We start from the raw sequence: 23,567 nt of genomic DNA, 5'->3' as shown, positions 1-23,567 counted from the left end.
TGATTCTATTCTATGATTATTGAGCAATCTGAGGTTTGATCCAGACTCTCCTACAGGCAAAGGGGGGTTCTTCCCAGTCTCCACATCAGGCATTGGCTAACCCTGAAATATATGCTATGTATTGACTATTAAAAGAGAGCTTTTCTGCCTCAGAAGGTAGAAACCTATTTTGCATGTCTGCCAAATGGAAAAAAAAAAAAAAAGATTTCTAGTGACTGGGTTGAAATGGTTATTCTCTAGCAAGTGCTAGATCCCGCGAGTTCATCAGCACCTCAGCTATCATTTACTACTTTGAGAGCCGAAAGAGCCAGACCCAATAACCTTAGGCAACGGGAACCTAAACACTTTTCGACTTATAACAAGACACCTTGAAGCCTTTCTAAGAAGCTGCTACACATTCTTCTTATCATCAGAAATACAGAACTTGACTGAAATTGTCCTCCAGTAGAATCACTGATTGTCTGATGCGTACTTGACTCTTTGCTTTGTTTCTTTTGTAATACCGATGGTATCCCATAGCAGGCGTCTCATTTTAAGTGAAGAGTATTTTAGGGGCCAGGATCAGCTGAACTGGAGACACTTTTTTTTTTTTTTTTTTTACTCCTTTGAACTGGAGTACTTAAACTCTTCCGGTTTAAGTATCATGTACCATTTTCTCCTAAAAAAAAAATCAGAGCAACACTTTTATGGTTGGGATGAAGTTTTTCTAACTAAAGCTGCAACTAGAAATGCTAACCCAGTCTTAAGCAGAGGGATACAGCAGGCATTTTTATAATTTATGTGTCCTTAAAGTTAGAATGGAAGAAGTCCAAGTCCAGCGCTTTTAAAATTTCTAACCTGTATGCTGAGTTACTGGTTTGACAGAGCACAGTTCCCATTAACAGTAAAGTAAAAGGCCCAATGCAATGTATTCAAAGGTAATGACTCTATCTCTTCCTGTTCCCCTTCATTTTTTCCTTTAATCCAAAACCTGAAAGCCTGCCATTGCAGTTAGAGGTAGTCAGGTAAGTCATCTCCTCCTTCAAAGAAAGACTCCTGCCTTCCTCAGCTTGCTTTCTCTGGGTTCCATCCCCTTTGGTACATTTCTCCACGTGTCATTTTCAAAGGGTGGCTCCCTTGGGTCCTTAAGCCACTGAAATGCCACATAAATTTCGCAACTAACTGCTAAGGCTTCACTGTGGCAGGAATAAAGATTCTTGAACGTGAGGTTACAAGTGAGACCAAAAGCCCTATCTTTACTGACATTTCCTGTAGGCATTATTTGTGCGTACCCCTCATTTTAGGCCAGCCTCAAATACCACATCCTACTTTCAGGTTTCAGTAGACTCCAGGGGGGTCCATATAATGCTGATAATGACATTGGGCATTTCATTTTAAGGAGCTGAGCTCATCCACCTAAGCCACCGGGCTAGGAGCACATGACCCTTTCTTGCTACTCACATGCAACGATCTCATAAAAAACAGAGGCTATTTCAAAAGTCAGTTGGCCACTGCTTTTGGATCCACTTGGCCTGCACAGAGGTGATTAATTTGACTCTCTTGCTTACACTTAGAGTATCCCAAGCGCTCCTATAGCTCCACAGAGTCTCTTTGTCATTGTGACAGTTGTGCCTCCTAAGGCACAGGTTTTTCCTAGAGTGTGCTATGCTGACTGACCCCAGAGTGGGTCTGGCAGCAGACGCTCCTTCGAGGCATTAACGACTACTGTCTAATAAGCCATTTTCTGGATCTGGCTTGTATTACGTTTATTAAACAGGTTAATAACAAGTTCACACATCATAAGCACTATTCAGGAAATGTTTTATGGCAATTTGGGTTCTGGACAAAAAACTAATACCATGTAATATTTTTTTAATTACCTTTACAAGTCTATCTTTTTACCAGCTGTTCTAACCACTACTCCTTGCAGCACAAGACAAAGATATCACTTCTTTACTAGATCCGAACATGTAACAGGTGACCAGTTGCCTTTTACTGACGCAGGAAAGAAAATGCATAGTTTATGGTAACAGACAGTGCAAAAGAATCGATAAAGACGGTACCTTTGGAATTGGGAATTGGCATTCCCCTGAGCAGTAATAGGCGTCGAAGGATTTAGGGGAAATAATCCACTCACTCCAGCCAATGTCTGCAAAATCCACCTTGAGATAACGCCGTGCGCAATACCTTGGCTCATTCCACTGCTTCCTCCTCGCCTTCTTCAGCGTTTGCTCATCGAACTGGAGAGTCTGGCTCTTCTGGTGATGATTCTTCCTCTGCTTTTTCTTACTCTTTGCCCTCTCTGCTAACCGTGGCTGGAAGGTTTTGTAGGGTTTTCTGTCTTCCCATCTCTCATTCTCATTGTACTGGTACTCTGCTCCTGGAAGCTCATTATTCTGCAACGGCAACAGGACGTTGGTGGAGCGTTTTCGCCGCTGCTTCCCGAGGCTGCTCCTCACGTGGTTTTCTGGCCTGGAAAAGACCCTTGCCAGAGGATGACGGTGCCCTTGCAAACTAAAGACAACACTCTCTGGCTCTGAAATAGCAGAATCATTGGCATAAATCAGAATGTAGGGTTCATAGCGAGAAGGTGCCCTTTTCCAGGGGTGATGGCTGGTCAGATCCATTTTGACACTGATCAGGAGTTCATTGTTTTGTTTCGCTTCATGAAGGAGATGAGTGATATCCTTCCACTGCCAGGAAAGGACATCCTGGTAAGCAGCGGAGACATTTATTAGGAAATGTCCCAGGCTCCGAGTGTGGTTCCCAACAAAAGGAAAGGTCCAAACTGAAAGATGTATCTGAACTTCAGCCTCCCTGTGCCCGTGACGAGAACAGCCTCTGGATTGGGAACAGTTCCACTTAACATGCAGCAGATCACCAATATAATAATACACCGAAGCTGACAAGACGTTTTCAGACTCGGTGAGTGACGTCAAGTTAAAAACGTACATCTCCTGGCTTTCAGGGCTCCCTAGAAGAAGAAATACTTAGATAAGAATATGGGCATTTCAAAATGTTATAGAGAAAGGACCGAGCGCATTACTTTCTACGTTATATGTTAAGTTCATGGGAAATTTCCACGCAGTGCTGTGGGAACAGGTTTAGGTCGCTATTCAGAAAAATAACCAAGCTGGTAAACTGGTGACCGTAAATCGCACACTTTCAGTCTGGTTTCCTTGTAATACCTATCTCCATCCAGAAATACTCATATATTTCCTGCTCCTTTCCCTCACACATTACTACTCCTCTGACTTCAGGAAACAAACTAGGTCACAGGAACACACCTCGGTAACAGATGCACTAAATACTTCATCTATCATCCAGAAATCCGAGTGATGCCAGAGTGAGGTTTTGCTCTTTTGTTTTCCTCCTTCCGTAACATTTCCAACACCCTCCCTCTCAAAATGCACTTAGGTGACTATGGCTGCCCTATCCTGACTAAAGAATTGTCTTTCTTTGTCCAAGACAACTGGGGCATCAATGGGACATCAATGCACTGAACCATGCCTTAGCCCAGACCTAGCTGAAGCTGGAGAAAGGCTCCTGCGGGCTTCACTACGCACTGGATTGTCTGTAAACTTCCATTGTCCTGTTGAGCCACAGCCTCAGTTAGAAAGAAAAGATTTGCTTCCCTACTAGTAGAGGCTCAACGTGGCAGTGAGGAAGAGGAAAAACCTGGATTGAAACGGGCCGTGATTCTCGGTGTTGCCACAGGCTTTCAAGCGTACTGCCAGGTAAGTCACTTAAGCTCTGATTGCCAAGCTGTTCAATGCAAAAAAAGCCTAGCTGGTTCCTTTAAACATTCCACTCTGCTCCACTGTGATCCAGGCCTCACCTACAAGACAGGGACTTTGGGGCCTGGGTGGCATTTACTCTTAGCTTCGAAAGATGTCAAAGAGACTATTAAAGAGGGACCCAAAACCACGTAACGTTTGGTACAGCTACCTATGTATATCAGGATGCAAACCAGGTAAGCAAACATAGAAAGTACTACATATTTCAAAAGCTAAACGAAAAGACAAACTGAAATCCTGTGTTACAAAGGATGTTTTCTCTCAATATTAACCATTCCTCTGTTACAATAAGAGCAATTTATTGGCCCCTCAAGTGGTCAGTGACCTCTGCATGTGCAACTGGGTCTTCATGACCCAGAGCCCTTCACAGCAGCAAGGCTGGAGTTAGGCACAGAAGGAAGTATAAAGTTATTGACAACAGCCTTGCACACAAAGAAGGAATGTGGCTCACCTCTAAAGACGTGGGGAGAAGAAACACCAGGATAGAATCACTGTTTAATCATGTTTAAAGCTTGGATCTCGGCTCTGGAGAAAGAGACGATGCACCATCGATAATGAGCTAAAGACACACAAGCTGGTCTGACAGCCTTTGGGCTAAGCCAGACACTAATCACAACCGAAGTTTCACTCTAGAATCATCAGGCCCAGGACTGCTTCAATTACACTGGGAAAAATTTAGTCATTCCGCCTAGGACATTTCACCAATTTTCATGCCGGTCAGAGTTAGAAAGTATTTACTAGTATAGGTGAAGGTAGGTGGACAGTACTAGAGCAACCCCAATAACCAAAAGAAAGCCAACCCAAAATGTCTTGGGTTTGGGGGCGGGTGGGGGGGGTGGCAAAATGCACTCACTTGCCTCTGTGAAGAGGGAAACAAGCCAAGGACAATCCTTTCTTCATGGTCGGGATGTTACTGTATCGATTAGGAGGGATGCGGGGGACAGTGGGGTTTCCGCAGCTGTGAAATTAGAGAAGTCAATCTAACCACAGGTATCTTGCACAAACCCAAAGATGCACTCCTAACACAGGCTGACCTGTGAAAACAGATGGCTGGCTACTTCAGTTCCCTGTAGGGTGCAATAGAAAGGCTTGGGGGCAAGGTTTAATTTTTGTTTTAAAATTTCCTGCTCGGACTGCAGTTACATCTGTACTTCAGAATGAGAGAAGTATAGATCCAAATGTTAAGGTGCTATTGAGAGCTCTAAAACCAGGCTGTATGGAAAAGTCAAATATAGTAAAGCAAAGGGATGGTCTGCAGCCCCCCAAGGGGCTGGAAACAACCCAACACATTAGGAAAACAAGGGAACACAGAGTTAAATGCTTCTTTGACATCATGGCGTGTCAAAACTCTCTCCAGAGGCTGAAGAGAAGTTATAATTTAGAGAATTTTTCAAGAGTTTTGCTCTTCTTTTTTATTTTTTTTTTTAATTCCAAGCAATGACAAGCATAGAGATGCCCGTGGAGTAGGGAAGAACAGCCTCCCCGCTTCCACTCTCAAAACACTGGAATAAGTCCCCTGCCCAAGCAAGTGAAGACATCATTTCCGGTACTGATCTTACAAAGATTTTGACAGCTTTCTGTTCTGGGTGACATTCTGTGCTTCCAGCCTGCGATATCCCAACTGCTAACGCCATTCAGGTAAGTCCAGCAAAAGACTGTACTCTCCCTCTGCCTCCTCACCCCAACAATCTAAGTGGCCTCTTCTTCTAAACATTTTTTTCTCATCAATATTCTAACCAATACATTAAAAAAGCAGGAATCGGTCTCACTAGAAAGACAGAACCCTTCTCCCCACCAATATATCACATGCATTGCTTCATGAAATTAGGGAAGAAAACCCCATACGCTTTTCTCAGTGAAACAGGGAAAAAAGGCCAAATCATTTATGGAAGACACCCTTGTTTACACATTGAGCCCAACCTGATCGTGGATCACATAAGTTCCCAATAGCTGAAAAATAACGTACCAAACCCATCCAATTTCTAACTATTACTTATGCCCAGGGAAATTAGATTTTCTTTGAATTTGAGCCTACTCAAGCCAAAACCGGCTGTTTATTACATTTGTACTAAGCACACACGAGGACCTGACCTCTGCTTGGTCTGTAATCACTAACATAATAAGGTTAATATGTAATTTGGCAGAGCACTAAGTACATCGGTCTTAGGAACCAGAATTTATGATGTCTCATGAGCGCCTGTTAAAGAAGTTATTATTTGAATCACTGTTGTATGTTGAATGACAAGTTTTGATTTTAATTTTTAATAAGAATCCCACTTAACAAATACTGCCTGTTCTAAATCGGCATATTGTAGCGGAACACAAAACAAGCTGCTTTTGTTTATAAAGAAACCCTAGATGGCGTGAAACAGACACAGGAGGAATATATAGTTTTGATTAAAAGCAAAACTCAAGAAGCCACTCCTAGTATTTAACTCTACATCCAAGACTAAGTACTTGCAGTAGGTGGTGCTATTTTCTCACTGAACGACCTCCAAGCACAAATGGCTCTGAAGAGTTTTCAGATCATTCAGTCTGCAAAATCGTCTTGAAATCAGTTACTAGTGGCCAGCACAGATGTCTACGGATTTGCTGGCTTCTGGCTCAGAAAAACCGAACTGTGTGACCTGGGTTTCTGTCACAACTTAGGAACGCCGTGTCACTCTCAGATGTGAGCAATGCACTGAAATAAGGATTCCCCAGGCTAGTCATTACCCTTAAAAATGACCGACACATCAAGGAAGATTCAGCTTTATAATATCTACAAATGCACCTTTTCCTCAGGAAAATTTCATTTCACTTAAATGAAACTTCGTCCTTAAACCCAGAGGACAGAAACTGCTGAAAAACTGTCCCCACAATAACGCAGTTTAAACTATTAGCCAAGGCCAGGAGCACAGTTTAAACTTTTCACCAATGTCAGGAGGTATCGAGTAGCATCTAACCAAATTTTATTGTGATGTGGGAAGCTTTCCATGAGCCTCACCCGGCTTGCTCTACTGACACCAGTGAAGTTTTACTGACTGATATGAGCTGAAGCTTTAGTCTTTACGATGACTTACCCTAATAACGCCTCTCATATAAACAGTTTGATAGTGACTAATTTCCCCCCTCGCTAGTCCCAAAGAACCCCAAACAAAAACCCAAGCCAAATCTAAGTAGGGCTTTAATTCTAATACCTTGTCAATCTTCAGTAAATGGTATTTCCTAGGATGCTGTCATCAATAACTCCATGTTAAATGCAGGGGAGGAGGGGGCTAAACTGCAGGATGAAGTCCATCAACAATTGCTCAGTAGCCAGTGGAAAGAGGCAGACTGACTAAGCCCAGCTAAGGCCTCTGGCCAGTTTGCCCTCTATAACAAGACCTTTAAAGTCTCAAAGGCAACAAGATCTCCTTTCAACAAAGCCTTCTATTGGTCTAGAAGGACAAAGTCAGCTTTGCAGGTGAAAGAAAGTGAAACACAGGCCCAGAAACCTTTGCCCTAGAAGATCATGTCATCACAATAGCTTTTTTCTTATGCTTTCAATATCAAACAGAAACGGTGAAAACAGCAGCTTTGCAGCAGCTCTCTTGGTGCTAGTTGCCCAGACAAGAAATGGTCTGCTGCAGACATAGACAAGGATCTGATGCTGAAATACGACCTTTCAGAGGGATGCTGGACAGAAGGTCCCCCTCTGCCTGGGCTGGCTCTTAGTATACAGCGGCGGTGGGAAGATCTTACGAACCCTGGGTGTCCCTGCACTGCAGGCAGCTGCTGGAGCAAACTCGCCGTCAGGTCCACCACCTTACTGCCTGGCAAGATTCCGTCTGCTATCTCTGAGCAGCTGTACTTAGTAAACCTCACACTCATTTGCAGCAGTATACAATGCAATTCAGTGGCAACTCAGTACAATTTGAGCAGCTGTAACTTCCCTGGCTCACTTGATACACTTCCCAACTCTGCGAGCAGCAGATTTCTATCCAAGCACCGCTACTTGAGCTAAGTCTTTTAGTACTTTCTTACTTAAAGTGAGTTCTGCTAACTCAGCTTTGCTCTTTTGTAGTACAAAAAAGGAAGCGCAGAAGACGTCTCAGCAACAAAGCACGTAAGGAGGAGAAGATTTAAGAGGAAACAAGCAAAGGAAAAATATGTGCAACAGAGCTATATGCAAGGAATACACTGCTACCTTGCAGATACTCTGAGGCCAGATTTTACCGGCAATCTCTGCTCCCCTTCAAGGGATCACCATATGTTGCTGCCAGCCTGATGAGGAATTGACAGAGCTCTTTGGAATTGCAATAGGTAAGACATAGCATCACTGCACCATTAGTATGGCTCGCTTCTACAGTGTAGAGCTTTGGAGCGGCAGCCACGAGCTGGGCAGAAAGATACTCGACAAGGAGGACATCTCATTGTTTGTATTCACGTAGAATATAATTCGGAAGGTACATGCAGTTAAATGGATAGGCTACAGATTTATTGGCCTCCTCAGCCAACATGCAAATCATTATTCACCTGTGCGCTCTCCCCTTGCTTGAATGAAACCCAGATCCCAGTAGCACCATGGCAAAGCTTGTACTGGGCCAGCATCACTTCCCCAGTCTCCTGCACAAGTGACAACAGAGCTCTCCGGTGTGGGGGGAGACGGGAGGTACAGCCTCTCCAGGCCTAAAGCAGAAAAGCCTTACTCTACCACACAGGTGGTTGTCACCCAGACACCAAGTCAGAGTGTGCACTACAGCTGAAGTACATGTACCCGCTGAATCTTCAGAGGCATGGCCCGTGCTTTCTCACCTTCCTGCAATAACCCACAGCTGTATGGATTGCCTGTTACTGGCATTAAAAAGGTATTTTAAGAAAAAGCAGTAGGTCTGTGGAGACTGACGTCACCGGCATGAACATATCCGTGTTACAAGGGGCATTTCCAGGCATCAATAAGCTGGAATGAGTCCACTCAATTCCACTAACATGTGGTGTGCTTACCTTTACAGAGGATGCACTGACATTTTTATGGACTGCCAAATCTATCCCACGGGTGAAAAAGGATGCAATAACGAGGACTATTTAGTTATATAGTCATCATTAGCCATCATTTAAATGAGATATTAAAGCGGTGCCCTTGTGCCAGTGCACAGTTAAGAACATATCAGTGTTTCCATTGTAAAACTTTGGTTTCATGGGTTCATAGCCCAGCTACAAAAGTTCACTCACAGCTGGAAATGGGGAAAAGTTCCAGAACAGGAACACAAATTTGGAAGCTTCTTTTCTCCCACCTTTGCTCTTACCTGATTGCTGCTTCCCCCTTACCAATTTGAGTATTTTGCAAAAGAAAAATGTAGGATCCAGTTCTCTCTTTTTAAAGAGCACAGGACTTGGTGCCAAACACGTTTTATTAATTCTTTCAGCAAAGCAGGTAAGGTCATAGCAGCTAGTAACTTGATATAAAAAAGTAAAAAGTCCACCACTCTGATTAAAGCTGTCAGCTACTTAAAGAACTTCAAGAAGCAGCGACAGTGCATGATCAGGACCTAACTTACATGTGGATTTTATGATATGAAAACCACAAATATGCACATTGTACATCATAAATGTGCTGCACAGTGGGCAAATGATCTCTCTCCTATGTATTTTAAGCAGGAAGACCACCGTAGGTCTGAAAACTAAACACAATATTGAACTCAAAGCTAGCATAAGCTCAGCAAGCGAGGAGGTTGCATCAATAAAGTACACAAATCTGGGAAAGGTAACACGAAAAGCCAACTCTACTCCTTCTCACAGTCGTGATTAATTCCACTTGAGCTGGTGGCATTAGGTTGGCTGTATGAAAACCAAATTGTGCACAGTCTGTCCCCTTGAGGCCAGAACTCTTCACATGTGAAGTGACGTGCTCGAGAAACTGTGACTGACCGGGGACTGTGAGCACAGGTCATCCATGCGCATGACAGCACAGCGAGACAGGTGGTAACAGAAGCCAGAAAATTCAAATTCTGGGTCTGGTCCTGAGAGGCCAAACCTACGGATCCTGCCCATTTGCCTTAGAGAAAGTTTCCAGATTTGGGCCCAGCCTGCCCGAATCACAGCTTAACGGTTTTCAAATTCCTTCTGCCTAAAAACTACCAGGATGCTGCTGCTTGCATTTTATTTATAGGGGGTACAGCAAAAAAAAAACCCAAAACCCAAACCCCCCAAAAACCACAAAACCAAAAACCCCCAGACTCTCACCATCTCCTGCCTGAATGTTTTTGAAGCTCTCATTAAAAAAGACCTTTAATGTTACTAGAGCTCAAAGAGGCTAGAATTTGGCCCGTACTGCTTTTTGCAGGCTGATGGCGGCCGGTGACTAGCTGGTTTCCCTGTGCAGTACTTGGTTTCCCCTGATTGCATAGGCATTTCACAGCACAACAAAGGAAATAAAGGCGTTTTGAAAAGGAGGAGAACATAGTTCTTAAACCACAAGAATTGGCCTAGGGGCAGGTGTAATACCTAAAATTACTTGAAATTCAGTCAATAAAAAAGAGTTTAAAGTAATTTCTGACTGTATAGCTTTACTATAACATCATTAGAGGGACCCTCCAATTAAAGCAGAGTTTTTTAAATGACTCATTTGCAAGACATGTTCCTTTAGCGATGCTATGATTAAAAGTGCTTTCAAAAGCAAACTGAAAGTCTTGCGTTTGAGGCTTTTATCTTTCCGCTCTCTTTTATTTATTCTGTGCTGTATCTTTCCTCCAGATCCTGAGCCTCAGAAGTTGCAGATCAGCACACCTCTACGGGAAGCACTGAAGGTAAGCAGATTTGTATCAGCTGGAGGTCTGGCCATTCAGCGGTTTCGCTAACTGGCAGGAGAAAAGAATGGTCGTGTGCAGAAACGGATGCGCAGACTCGACCATAGTTTAAGAGCATGCTTGCCAGAACTGTCAATGTATTCGGCTCTAACTCACATATCGTGTGACCTTCTTCCTAGCTGTCTAGAATCACAAGGGATGGAAAACCACTCGCTGTTGTGGTACCCACAGGTAAAGAACCAGAAAAGGCTCTGTCTTAGGATTTTTACTGAAGCAGAGCTCGCTGTGAGGCCTGGCCTAAGCAAGACAAAGGCTGCTGGTATCGTCCCAGAAACATCCCACAACAACGACACAGCTGCCACAGAAATCATGGGCTGAACATCCTTTGACTCAAATACATAGAAACAAATTAGAGCAGTTAAGTCCATGAGAGAGAGCAGCGTTAGAATGTAGCTAGATATACTGTGGATGATGTACATCCTTACTTCACTTTATAATGGATTTGGGGCCTGGGGTTTCTTTCAGCTTTGTCACAGGCATCAAAGGTTCCTTTTTTGAGTGACTCAGACTGAACAATTATGTTTTGAGATAATTTAGCAAGATTAATGGAAGACAAATTTGCCTGAATAGAAGGTCACATGAACATTCACCAAAATCAAAGGCCAAAACCCCCAGCCCAAACAACAAACCACTAATAATCCAGCCTAGTCGTGAAATCTGGTGCGCGAGAGATTTCAGGGCAGCGTAGGATGGAAACTTCAGAGGTGCCCACGCAGGGCTGAAGCTCTCATCGTATCCCCTCAGAGGACTGAAGCTCTCATCCTATCCCCTCGGAGGACTGAGCCACGGAAAGAGAAACTTGCATTTAACAGTCGTTAGGACGCTTCTTTTGATTAATCATGTCTTAATTCTTTCTTGTTGGCTGTCCATTGCAAGACCACAGTTGTCATATGCAACACCACTTTCCTTGCACTAGAAACAGGGATGAGTTTCAACAAATCCTACCAGTTCTTGGTCTCATCACACAACACGCTATCTTAACAGGGTCTCAAAAAATTGTCTGGTGGGTTACCTGGGAGATCTGGGAAAGGCCTTTCCTATGCACTGCATATGCGCTGCAGGAGAGCCAGAAGCCCTCCAGGGGAAAAGCGAGGACAGAAGGGTTTCACAGCCACATTTGAGAGTTGTGTTTCAAGAAAAGAAACAGTTTCTCTCCTGAAAATATACCATTAAATTGCAAAATGTATGGTTAAACTGCAAATGAAATCACTAAAGATTTCCTTCAAGGCCTCTTGCTGTAGATGCAGGAGAAATGGGCAGATTTTTAGGGAAGTTCTGCTCATCGCAGACAAAAAGCTGTCTCCGGAAGGGGCTCGCAGCGGGGATGGTAAAATGTGCTGAAGGAGTAATGGCAACATAATTGATTAATTTAACTGATGCAGCCACATTAAGGACAAGGGGAAGCCTGTGGGAGACTGAAATTTGCAGCCGAAGAGTGCAACAGTCAGAGCAGAGGATCTGGAAACAAACTACCTCGAAAGGGAAATACTGTAGATACGTCGTTTCCATCGCAGGGCTGGCCAGGCAGTCGGGCGCAAGGAAGAAGTCAGAAACCAGAAAAAGCCTTTTCACTCCCCCCACTGCGCCGAGGAACATTTGACCTAAGGGTTTCCTGCAAATGCACTTTTCTGCCATCAATAACCATACAAAATGAGCTGCTGCCGCCTATGACGAGAGAAAGACAACAGCTAATGGGTTAAATATTTTGCATAAATACTTATAAAAGTGTTAAAAAACTTATAACCACTTCCAATTTATTGCTTTGGCACTTGAACTGTGAAAGTATTGGAGGAGGAGGGAAGGGATTAGTGAATAGTGTGTTTATAGGACTGTTGCCACCCAATGTCAAGTGAGAGCATAAATATAATCGGAAAGACCACAGAGATGGAATTTCAACCAAAGACCTTCTAGGTTTAGACCAATAAATGTCTTTAATCAGATATGCTTAAAGGAGCAAATACCACCCTGCTGGGATTATACTCCCCCCCCCCCCCTTTTTTTTTTTTGGATTAAACTTCCCGTCTTTCAGTGAGGGAACTGCTTATTTCAGAACAAAGCAACATACATTAGACTTTATATTGCAAAAAACGGTCATGTTAGAAAGACAAGAGAGTTCCCTCATAGGAGCAACAACTGGGGAGTCCCAGCTCTCCATCCTCCAAAACCACAATATTTACGCCTCTAGCCTCTAAAGCCTCTCTTGTGGACAGAAATACTTGCAGTAACGTATGATGGAGAGCATTTGTAGGGCTGAATCCTAAGACACTAAAGCCGTTGGGTTATTCGTGGTATTTGATCTCTGTGCAGAGCTATCCTATAATAGACATCGCTGCCTTTGAAGAATCAGAAGTAGTGACTCGCAAAGAAACTAAGGGAAGTCTGGCACCCAGCTCTCAGTCTTCTGAGAGAGGAAGGAATCGATGCAGGTCACTGAAACTTCCACACAACAAGCAGTTTTACTGATAGATGCCTGTCCGTGAAAAAGACGGTGGGTCAATCCACTAGCGCAATGAAAAGTAAGACTGGCAAATCGGGCTGCTATGTACGGCACAACAGTTGTCATACAAACAGGAAGGTTTTGGGATGCAGTGGATTTGGGAAGCGTATCCCAGCGAGGGTCATGTTTGGATTCTGGCACTTCCACTCAGCCCTTGCAGAGGTCAGGTGCACAAAAAGCAGAACAGTGGAGTCGGGGGATGCAGCGCCAAGACAGTGCCATCTTCCCTTTCTGCTAGGGCACAGCTCTTTTGGGATGCTGCCATGTTAAATACATGCCCCCCCCCCCTTTATGAAAAATTACTTTACGTTTTCGTAAATCTACCTGTGCATGCCAGTCTATAATCACGGAGAGATCTAAGTGCCACTGCCAAAGATGCTGAGATGCAGTATTTACCATGCACAAATTACGCTTCAGCTAAACTCATTTGCCACTGCCCCTAATTGCCAGTACTGTCACGGTCTCAAAATGTGTACTCTGTAGACATAGTCTAAAGGATTGCCAAACCATGTTATTGCTCTATCACATGCAAATCAGCCCTTGGCTTCAACAGAAGCTACACATGCAAAACACCGATAAAAGGAGACTCCAGAGAGGATATATTAATTACTCCACTTCCCTCATATGGTACTCAGATACCACATGGCGGAGACGCTGCATACAGAGTTGAAAAGATAAACCGGTAATTAAAATATGGGAGGCAATTATAAACATTATATCCTAAAATACACGACTGTTGCTGCAGGACGCGTTACTTTTCTAATAATTTCCTCATCTTCTTCTCTACATCAAGTTCCCCGGGCAGTAAAACAGATACGCTGCTCAGTGAGACAGCTGCCGCGCAGGACTAGCACCACTCACGGGGTACGAACGGACCGTTACCTTCATTTCTGCAGCACTGAAGCCTATTTGCCTGCCCAGCGTCACCCGACAGCGAGCTGCTTCGGCAACTAGGTTAGTCCGCAGAGCGGCCAAGGTCTCCCAGCCGGGAGCCCTGCCCTGCCCTTCCCTTCGCGGCGGGCGGCGGCGCGCCCGCAGCCGGGTCTGCGAGCCGCGGGGGGAGCGGCCGGGGCCGCCGCGCCAGCCCTGCGCCGTCCCCGCCCTCCGCCGCGCCCCCCGAGCTCCGGCGCCCGCTCCCGCGGGCAGCCCCGGCCCCGCGGCCGGCCGGCCGGGCTCTGCGGTCGGGAGCAGCTCCCGGCCCCGCCGCGCCGCTCTCGCAACGGGCTCGCACGCCCGAGGCGAAGCGGGCGGTTCCGCGGGCTCCCCGAGGGGCCGGGGTCCCGCGGCGAGCCCCTCCTCACCCGCGGCGCCCCTCGCAGCCCAGCCCCGCCGCGCCCCGGGACTCACCTGCTGCCAGCGGGCGGAAGCCGCGCACCGTGTTGCCCTGGCGGAGGTGCAGCCCGGGCAGCCCCGGCGGGTCCTGGGGCCGCGGCGCCACCGCCCGCCCCCCGCGACCGCCGCTGTACTGATCGTAGAGCCGCAGCATATGCTCCGAGACCTTGTCCCCCGGCTGCAGCCGCTCCGGCCGCCGCCGCTCCTCCTGCTCCTGCCGCTGCCCCAGGCTGTAGTCACCTGCCGCGGCTCTGGCCCGGCCGCCCCGCGCTCCTCCCGGGGCAGCTCGCCGTCGCAGCCCGACCCAGCGAGCCTTCAGCACGTCCCCCAGCGCCAGGCACAGGCAGCCCCAGCCCACGCACAGGCACAGCACCCAGCGGGTCGACGCCGCCATCCTGCCCCTCCGACCCGGCTGTGCGGGCTCCGGAGTCCCCCTCGTCCTGCCTGCCCCAGCCAGCAGACAGGCAGGCGAGACCGAGACCCCCAACGAAGTTTGTTTCGGCCAGATGCAACCCCCGGCGGCGACGGGTGCGGATGGGGCTGCGCTAAAAATCGCAGACGGGGTTTCCTCTTTTTGGAAAAAAGAAGAAGGAAAAAAGAAGAAAAGAAAAAAAAAAAAGTGGGCTGGAGGAAAGCGCTACGGTATAAACCGCCCGTCCTTCCCGGTGCTGGCAGTGAAGGTGTTTATTCCCCTTGCTGTGCAGGTTGTTTTTTGGCGAGGGGTGGAGGTGTTGCTCTCCGTGCAGCTGGATGCTCGTTCCCTGCTTTGACTGGTGCAGGCGCAGCTCGGGTGAGTTTTTGTGGGGTGCGTGCGCGTATGTGCGTGTGCGAGTGAGTGTAAGTGTGAGTCCCAGCGCTCGGGGCTGATCTGTGTAATCAGCAGCCAATCACACCGCCTTCTCGTTCGGCTCCGGCTGCAAGCAAGAGGCAAAGCAAAGGGGAAACCACCACCCAAAGGAAAGCACACACACACACGCAGAGACAGAGGGAGACTGGACTCTGGAAATGCAATCACTGGCACTGACTGCGTCCCTGAGGGCAGCCGGGGAACAGGGTGGTGGGATGTTCCCCTTCCCACCTCCACCCAGCCTCTTCCAAAAGGCAGTAAAATAACATGATTGCAATAAAACAAAAATCACGAGTCAAACCGCACTCAGCCTTCTCTCCTTGAAAATCTCAAGGCTTGGCTGAACTCAGAGTACAGTCTGTGGCAGGCAGGTGGACGGGATGCTAACTGGGCTGTGCTGGGGTTCAGCCCACCTCTCCCGAGGGCCAGCCACACTCAGTGGCACTCTGCTTCTTCCTCTGTCACCCTCCAACCTGGCCAGGGCTGACAGAGGTGTCCCCAGCAGCCTGGAGCCCATGGGAAGGGTCATGCACCGTGCCCAGGTGAAAGGAGGACAAGCCCTTTCAGGCACATAACCCTTCTGTGAGCAGCATGGGATCAGGCAGGGAAATCCTGCACGGCAGGACTCCTCCGCTACGGCAGAGCACAGCAAGGTGTTCCTTGCTCGGCTTAGAGGATTTCACATGCTTCCTGCCTTTGCTGCTTTTCACCACCAAAAGGACAGAAATATCTCACCCGCCTTGCCAATGGTACAGCATCAGACAACACCCCATTGGATACGTAACATTGTCCCTTCCAAAACATGCTTTGCAACACAGCCTTACCTCATACATCTGGTGGGGGAAAACACCGGAGGTGGAAGAGAAGCCTCATTCCATTTTCACGGTTTCTAAGTATGTTGGTTCACAAGAATGACTTCCTTTCTAACCCGAAGAAGGGAAATAAGAAAATTGCCTTGCAGATTAGTATATGGAACTTAGCACACTATTTCCAGCACAGGGCATTCACATTTTCAACAGCCTACAGAAAGTGTATAATTGTCAAGCACTAAATATAACACTAAAATACATGATGTATTGGAGGGTGAACTTGCCTTTCAAATTCCACTGAGTTTGGGATCGGTAACAAATATTGTTACGCAGTTTTAATAAGCCCATCTGTAACTACAAGAGGCAAGTGCTTGCTGGCAGGTAGGAAGGAAAGATTTTCAAAAGCAGAGTAATGATTTTTATATGCTTCTATATTTGAGTGCTCAAAGACAACCCGTGGCAGTATCTCATCTTCCAACAGTTTTGAGGCATCAAATTTGCCATATGCATCTAAAAATATTATCCATATATGTACAAACACACACAATTTCAATATTAATGCTAATAGTAAGATTAACTATACTTTTCACTTCTCTTTGTAAGAAACTTATATTAGTGCAATATAAAAACTGTACAAGTGAACATACGTAATTAAAACATTAAGGCATGATCAAGTTTTTGGACACAAATAATAAAAACAATGCAGATTTCTGCTGGAAGAAAACAAAATGATTCGAACCGATAGCTAAAAAATTCAGCACAAGCGGCAATCTCTGGCTTATATCCACGGCAGAACTGTCAATCCCAAAGAAGAGTCTTTAGGCAACTGAAATACTGGAATTGCTATTTCAACTTCAGTCATGTTATCTTCTGCTGGTGAGAGACGCAATTTAAAAAAAGACCAACAACACACCACAACTCTTCAAATACAACAAGCATAACTGAATCCTCTTTTAAACCTACAGCACCAAATAACTGGCCACAAGAATGTGATGTTTTGCATATCCAACACATCTTCTGAACTACAGCCTGACTCTTGAGATCGGATCACTGTAAATCAAGAACAACTTCAGTAAAAAAAAAAAATACTCAGAGACAGCATGTATCTAACACCATACTCAAGCAAAGGAGGATTAGACAAGAACTAACTTAAGTTCAACATGGAAGCTCAAGCACCCTATTGCTGAGCTTTTATTTAAAATCTTTTAAGTGTTAGCAGAAAGCCCTGTTTATGCAAAATTAATTCAGAATCTGGCTCCCAAAGCCTTGCCCCACCACTCGACTGCAGTTGTTTAAGTGAAGTGTCTAAAATAGAAAGTTAGCCCTATACAATCCTATTACAGCCAGTAAGGAGACAGAAAGAGGACGCTTGGTGTGAGGCAGAAAGGAAAGAGAGACTTCTCAGGGCATTAGGTGCCTTGTCAGAATCCCCCTTTTTAGATGGCCGTTGCAGTTTTTTGAGAGCGCTGCAGAAGAACGCGTTGGGTTTCAAATGCCCCTTGCTTTATGGATTGTCCCTGTGATACGGTGGGCCGCTCATCACACGCAGTTCTGTGGCTCCCAACGTTAAAAAATATCCCTAGCTCAAACCGGACATGAGATTTTTAAACGCCAGAGCACTGTGACTGCACAAACCAAACCAGTACGCGTAAGGAGTTACTCCTTGTTAGTAAATAAGGGCTGGCAAACTCTCAGACCTGACTTCTGAGATAACAGTGCTTTTGCACTTCTCTGTTATTTCTTTTCCATTTCTTTCATGGAAGTGCTGCAAATCACTTGCTAGTTTAGCATTGTTCAGAGAACAAAACTTTGATCATGTCCCGGAGAGCTTACAGTTTAACCCCACAGGTTTCAGAAGAGTTCTGCTGATTTCCAAGAGAAGAAAGAGGCCCCCTGAAGCCATATACATAACTGTATCGGTACCACGTGCAATGGCAAAGCTGTGTTCCTAGCCTTGACAGAGGGGCATGGTGCTTCCATTATAAATATCACAGAGTTAGAGGCACCCACAGGCTCACCCTCAAAACAACGGTTCTGACAGTGGACCTTTTTAACCGCAAGCATCAGTGAGTGCCACTGAAACCACCCCTTCCTCTTATAGATGCAGTATTTCCAACCAGGAGGCACGCTCTGCTTTTTGGCTTTGGTAAAAGAATGTGAAAGATAAAATTCAATGGGTTGTTCAGATAATGGTCAGATTCCAGCTGCTTCTACAACCCTATAATAATGTGTTTGCATATAGCATTTACAGGACAGGATGGGAAGTGGAAAGAAGTAATTCACAAGTGAACCGGGACAATGATGTAACAGGAAAAGGACACGCTGCGATAAATGTCCAGGCTGCCTAGCACACCCAGCACAGTTAGACTGAATGCCCAGGTGAAAAGACTGTGCAACCGGTGTTGCCAAACATGGGGACGTTACACTGTTGCCCTACCCAATCTCAGTAGGAAAGAGAGGGAAAAGGACCCAGAACCAGTTAAAATACATCAAGAACATTAAGAATGAGACACTGACTTCCATTTAATCTTTCTCTAAATTCTCCGTTAATGAGTGATAGCTCAATGACTTGTTATCTTTGCACTTTTTTGGGTGGGGATACTAATACACGTGACCTCGCTTTGCATCTTCCAGTGATGTACCGCTCCTAACTTGCAGCGAGACAGGCCCTGAGTCAGTGTTAGCTTGCTGGGGCTCCGGTAGGAGGGAAGGGGGCTATAAGGCTTACAGCTTCCCACAGCCATCCCAGAGCACAATGCAGACAGCAGGGAAGTTCCTTTAGGTACCTGCCAAACAGGGGAGGAGCTGCTCCCCCCAGCTTTGCAGCAGAGAGCTCCCCTCCCTGCAGGTAATCCTCCACCTCTTTACATTGCTCTCATGGGGCAATGAGGGGCAGATGACACCGAAGAATCTGCCCTTGTTCTGGTCTTTAGTGACTGTTTTCACAGCGCATGAGACAGTCCCTTGTGCAATATTCCTATCCCCATGAAACCCAGCAGGATGGTTTAACGCTGATATCAGTATAAGCAAAGTCCAAGCTTGTAATTCCATCCTGCTCCCTCATGCATGCTAAAATTACTCCATAATTCTACTAATAATAAATATCAGGCTTACCATGCAGCACTTCAGCAATGTACTACGCAAAACCAGAGCTTACCCTGAATTGAAAGGAGACTCTATCTTTTTGGGATGGTTTAATCTTCATGACCCCTATTTTCTGTAAGCTTTCTGCTGTGGCTGACCAACAAGAAACCAGCTCATCCCAGCTGTCGTGGTCATCTTGCTGGTATGACTGCCTCAGAACTGGGAACTGTCCCAGTATTACTGAGACAGCATTACTGTTTCTGTTAAGACAACGCACATCCAGTAAGTGTGCTACAGACGTAAGCTCGGACAGCGATGCTGCACTGAAAAGACCCAGTCTACTTCAACACCCTCAGCTCCCGCCTTCCTGTGTAAGAGACTGTGAAACATGCAGTCTACCAGTCCTGATCTAGCAAGTGAACCAAGTTTTGGCAGGAAAAAGCTGCGCTTAATTGAAACTAAGCAGCTCAAAATCCATGAGGGTGATTTTCTATCCATCATCTTATTGCAGTTTTTGAAGCACATATTAAATGTGCACTCAGGACTGTGCAGAAAATATTCCTGGCTATAAGCTTGCATTGCGACTATTAGTTCACACAGCCGGTACACAGCAAATACACAAGGAAGTACCAGTTTTCAGCGCAAGACAAGGCATTATTAAAGTGGAGTAAGATTTTTTTTCCAAAGCTCCTCTGAACTACTAGAGCAGAAGTGCAGGGCAATGTGCCGAAATGGGAGTCAGCGGACCTCCTATTCTCAACCACTTCAAGCACTTCTAGAATTCTAACAGGGGACCACCACAAGCGCTCACTATTATGAATGGTGCGTATTTGCGGAGATTAAGACACCTAGCTTTAGGCGTCTGTCTTCTAGCTGGGTATCCATGACGCCCTCCTCGTCAATGCACGGAGAAGGACCTAAAGAGCCGTTCACCACACTCAACAGTAGGCTTTTAGTCAGCCAGTCTGCTGTCCATGCAACTGCAAAGACACTCTTGGAGTTGTACCGCTGTGACTTTCAACTTCAAAGGTTGGAACAATATTCCTGAGTTAGATCACGAGCCCCCAAGATGGTTCTGTAGCCGCCTTCTTCAGGGGCAGCCAGGTGAATGCATTGAAAAGAGGCTCTCCAGACTAGTGCCCACTTTTTGAAAACATACATCTTGGCACACAAACAGCAGTCTGCATCTGAAAGCAGTATCTGAATTTGCTGATTGTGGGGAGAAAATCTTCTTTCATCAATTGACGAATATTCATCACTACTGGTTTGCATGCTTAATGGCCTTTGATGAGTTGGCAGAAGCAACTCTGCTATCCTGTCAGCCAAGGTTTGTTTTCTTTCTATCTATCAATGTTTATTGCTAAGATATGGATGTATTAAAACATTGAGAGGTAGGCAAGGGGATTTGGCAAAGTGAGAAAATGGTTTCATTTAAAATGAAATATTTTGGTTGAAAGAAATTGTGGTTGGTTAGTTTGGATTATGACTATGTCCCCACCTGAAATTCTCCACGGGCATCTTTTCAGCTCAGTTTCTTTAACATTTTACGAACAGCAATGAGGGTTATGGAAAGAACCTGTGGTTTGGTTTTCAGTAGACATTTTGACACTGGCACTACTTCCAGAATGGAAATGTAGTTCTGCAGTTTTTCTCAATATACTTTGTGGCCTGAGTCCTACTCCAAGTGAAGCAGATGGGTGCCCTAGCCTGGTTGCGTTGATTGGCCAAGTTTCATAGGGCCAATATACTTAATAACACAATGAAGTCAGCATTTACTAATACATTTTACTACCGTGCTTCATTCTCTGACAAAATTAATATTAATTTTAATTGAGGCAGCCATTTCATGTGCTTCCAGTTTAGTTCTTGGTTAAAAAAGGAACAAGTTAAACATCTATCTTTCAAAAAGCAAATGGCGAGCTCCTTGAAAGAGACTCCGCTAGCTCTGCTTTGGAAAGAAGGAAGAAATAGGATGGTCATGGTGCTGCTTTAACATTTTAATCTTTTCTACCAAAATGGCCAAATGAAAAGGTCAGATCTGAATCTCTTCCCAGAATAACGGCAAGTCCAGACTCAGTTTCACTCAATATGACCTCGGTCTACGTAACAGATGACCGAGTATCAGAAACTAATCACTGTCGCCTATTGGCGTAAAGCAGTTACGCACAGTTCCTAAAAGCTGAACTGTGCCCTCGCGTAGGAAAGACAAGGGACTGTGGGGGCACAGGAGGAAAAAAAGTCTCCTCCACCGGATCTGTCAGAGTTACACAGTCAAGAGGAGGCGTACCAACAGTTGAGTACCAGGCAGCCTCACTTCAGTCTCTGGGAAAATCACGGAGCGTGTCCTCTCGGGACACACTTCCGGGCACGTGAGGGAGAAGAAAGTGACTGGGAACAGTCAGCACGGATTTGCCAATGGCAAATCATGTCTGACCCACCCGATTGCTTTTTGCGATAAATTGATTGGACTTGCAGATGAGGGAGACCAGTGGATGACATGTACCTCAACTTTAGAAAGGGTTTTGCCACCGTCTCTGACAAAATCACCATATACAAGTCAGTACGTTACCATCTGGATGGCTGAAAAACTATTTAAATGATCAGGCTCAGAGGGTGACATTAATAGGACATATTCTACTTGGAGGCCAGTAATAAGCGGACAGCTGCGGGAGGCTGACACACCTCTTGGCGACTGACTGATATGAGCCAAAAGCTTGCGTTTGCTTCGTGTCAATATGCAGTCAAATCCTGAGGTCTTTTCTTTGGGCCAAATCCTCAGCAGCCACAAACTACGGGGCTTCACTGATTTCAGTGTTATATGCACAGCCGAGATTCACCATATTATAGTAGTCATGTTTTTTTCTGAGACTCTTAAGAAGATATTTATTCGCTAAGTAAACTAGTATTACTTCAATGATTTAAGCTGTAATTGTTTTCCTCATGTAAGCTTTTGACGTAGGAAGTGCAAAAATGGTTAATAACAGCTCTTAAAGTTAACATCTCAGCTTTTCAGCTGTCAGCAGAACTGATCCCAATTATGCCTGAAGAGAAACTCAGGGGAATGAAACACCTGAACTTGTCCCTGAACGCGGGTCCATCTGGTGACAGCTGATGTGCACCCTGATCAGCCTTTTGAGTCTTCTATTGATAAAGGCAAAACAAGTCATTTAGAAGGTTAAGAAGGGTTAAAGAATATGTTGAGCCCTAACGTTGATGCAACAGCAGTAAAAATGATTTGTGCAGAATGAGATCTAGTGTGAACTCGGTGCAGAAACACTCTACATATCTTGCATTTTTAATGGCGATGACTAAACGTGGTGTTAATTTCTTATTTTTCTCCCTCCCCCTTTTTTCTGTCTTGGTTTGCCGAACGTAGCAGCTCAATGGCAAAATCATCAAAGCGAGCGTGGAATAAAAGCTTACCTACCTTCCCTGTGTTTATAAAAACAAGGCAAACATTTCAGTATGATATACTGATATGCTCCACATCTCAAAACACTGTCCAACTTCCTAAATCACGACGTCTTTGGAATATCCATATAAACTCATCTGCCTTTCTGCACAGCATACAAATCATTTTGGTAAAGATGTACAAATCGGGTCTTAGTCTGGAGGGCAGGTGTCTACACAAAACAGCTGCAGGGGCATGAAAAGCTACAAAACATGCAGACAGACAAAAAGAATAACCATCACCACATGGGACAAATTCTGTGTACACACTGGTGTAATTATGGAGTGACTCCATCCTATCCAGTACAGTCACTCTAGATTTCCATCTGTGGAGCTAACAATTTGGACTGCTACAGATAATGTGTAATTTTTTTTTTTCCTCCCTGGCTTCCCCCTTCTATTAAGAAACAGGAGAAATGCCAAGAGCTCAAATAATACCGCTCTAGAAGTAGGCACCAAACTCCAGCTGGTGCATGCATGTGCACGTGTGTGTGTCTACAGATGTACTTGCAGGCAGATATTTGACACAAAATCAAACTGACACTATCTGAAATTCTGGCTATGTGTAAGACAGCCCGACTGCCTTTTTCCCCTTTAGTAATACAAAAGTTACTTGCCTTACAATTGGGCAGGACTGGACTTTCGAAGCTCGTCACCCACCTATACTTACTCTACCACGGTACTATAGAAAGAGAGGGTCAGTGGGTGCTTCTTATTTGTTCTTGCCTGCGTCAGTGAGGGTAGGTTATCCACAAACATCATCCTTTCGAGCTACAGCCAGCGCAGCTCCAGTCGGGTCTACGAATCCTGCTCCCTCCCTGCTGGGCCCTAGCAGCTCCTTGCTAGTACAGCTCCGTCCCAATACATCACAGAGTCTCCGGTTTGTGAAGCAACCTAGCCTTTTTATTCCTTAGCCCCGGGCACACAGTAGGCTTCTATCTTAAT

At 45.4% G+C, this 23,567-nt stretch overlaps 1 protein-coding gene across 3 annotated transcripts in view; it reads right to left on the bottom strand.

Annotated features, from left to right (window-relative positions):
* BMP3 (bone morphogenetic protein 3) overlaps positions 1-23,567 on the bottom strand; it is a 64,264-nt gene that overhangs the window by 35,182 nt on the left and 5,515 nt on the right. For 2 of the 3 annotated variants that reach the window (XM_076337503.1, XM_076337502.1), the window contains exon 3: positions 2,043-2,953. In XM_076337503.1, coding sequence (XP_076193618.1) covers positions 2,043-2,953 — 911 coding nt within the window. Of the gene's footprint in view, positions 1-2,042; positions 2,954-14,447; positions 14,827-23,567 lie in introns of those variants that run through there. The other variant, XM_076337501.1, reaches the window with a different exon arrangement.

The sequence above is a fragment of the Aptenodytes patagonicus genome, chromosome 4, assembly GCF_965638725.1.
Source record: "Aptenodytes patagonicus chromosome 4, bAptPat1.pri.cur, whole genome shotgun sequence".
In the NCBI taxonomy this organism is placed as follows: domain Eukaryota; kingdom Metazoa; phylum Chordata; class Aves; order Sphenisciformes; family Spheniscidae; genus Aptenodytes; species Aptenodytes patagonicus.
Note: the sequence above shows the minus strand (reverse complement) of the source record. Positions and strands in the feature narration are given on the sequence as shown.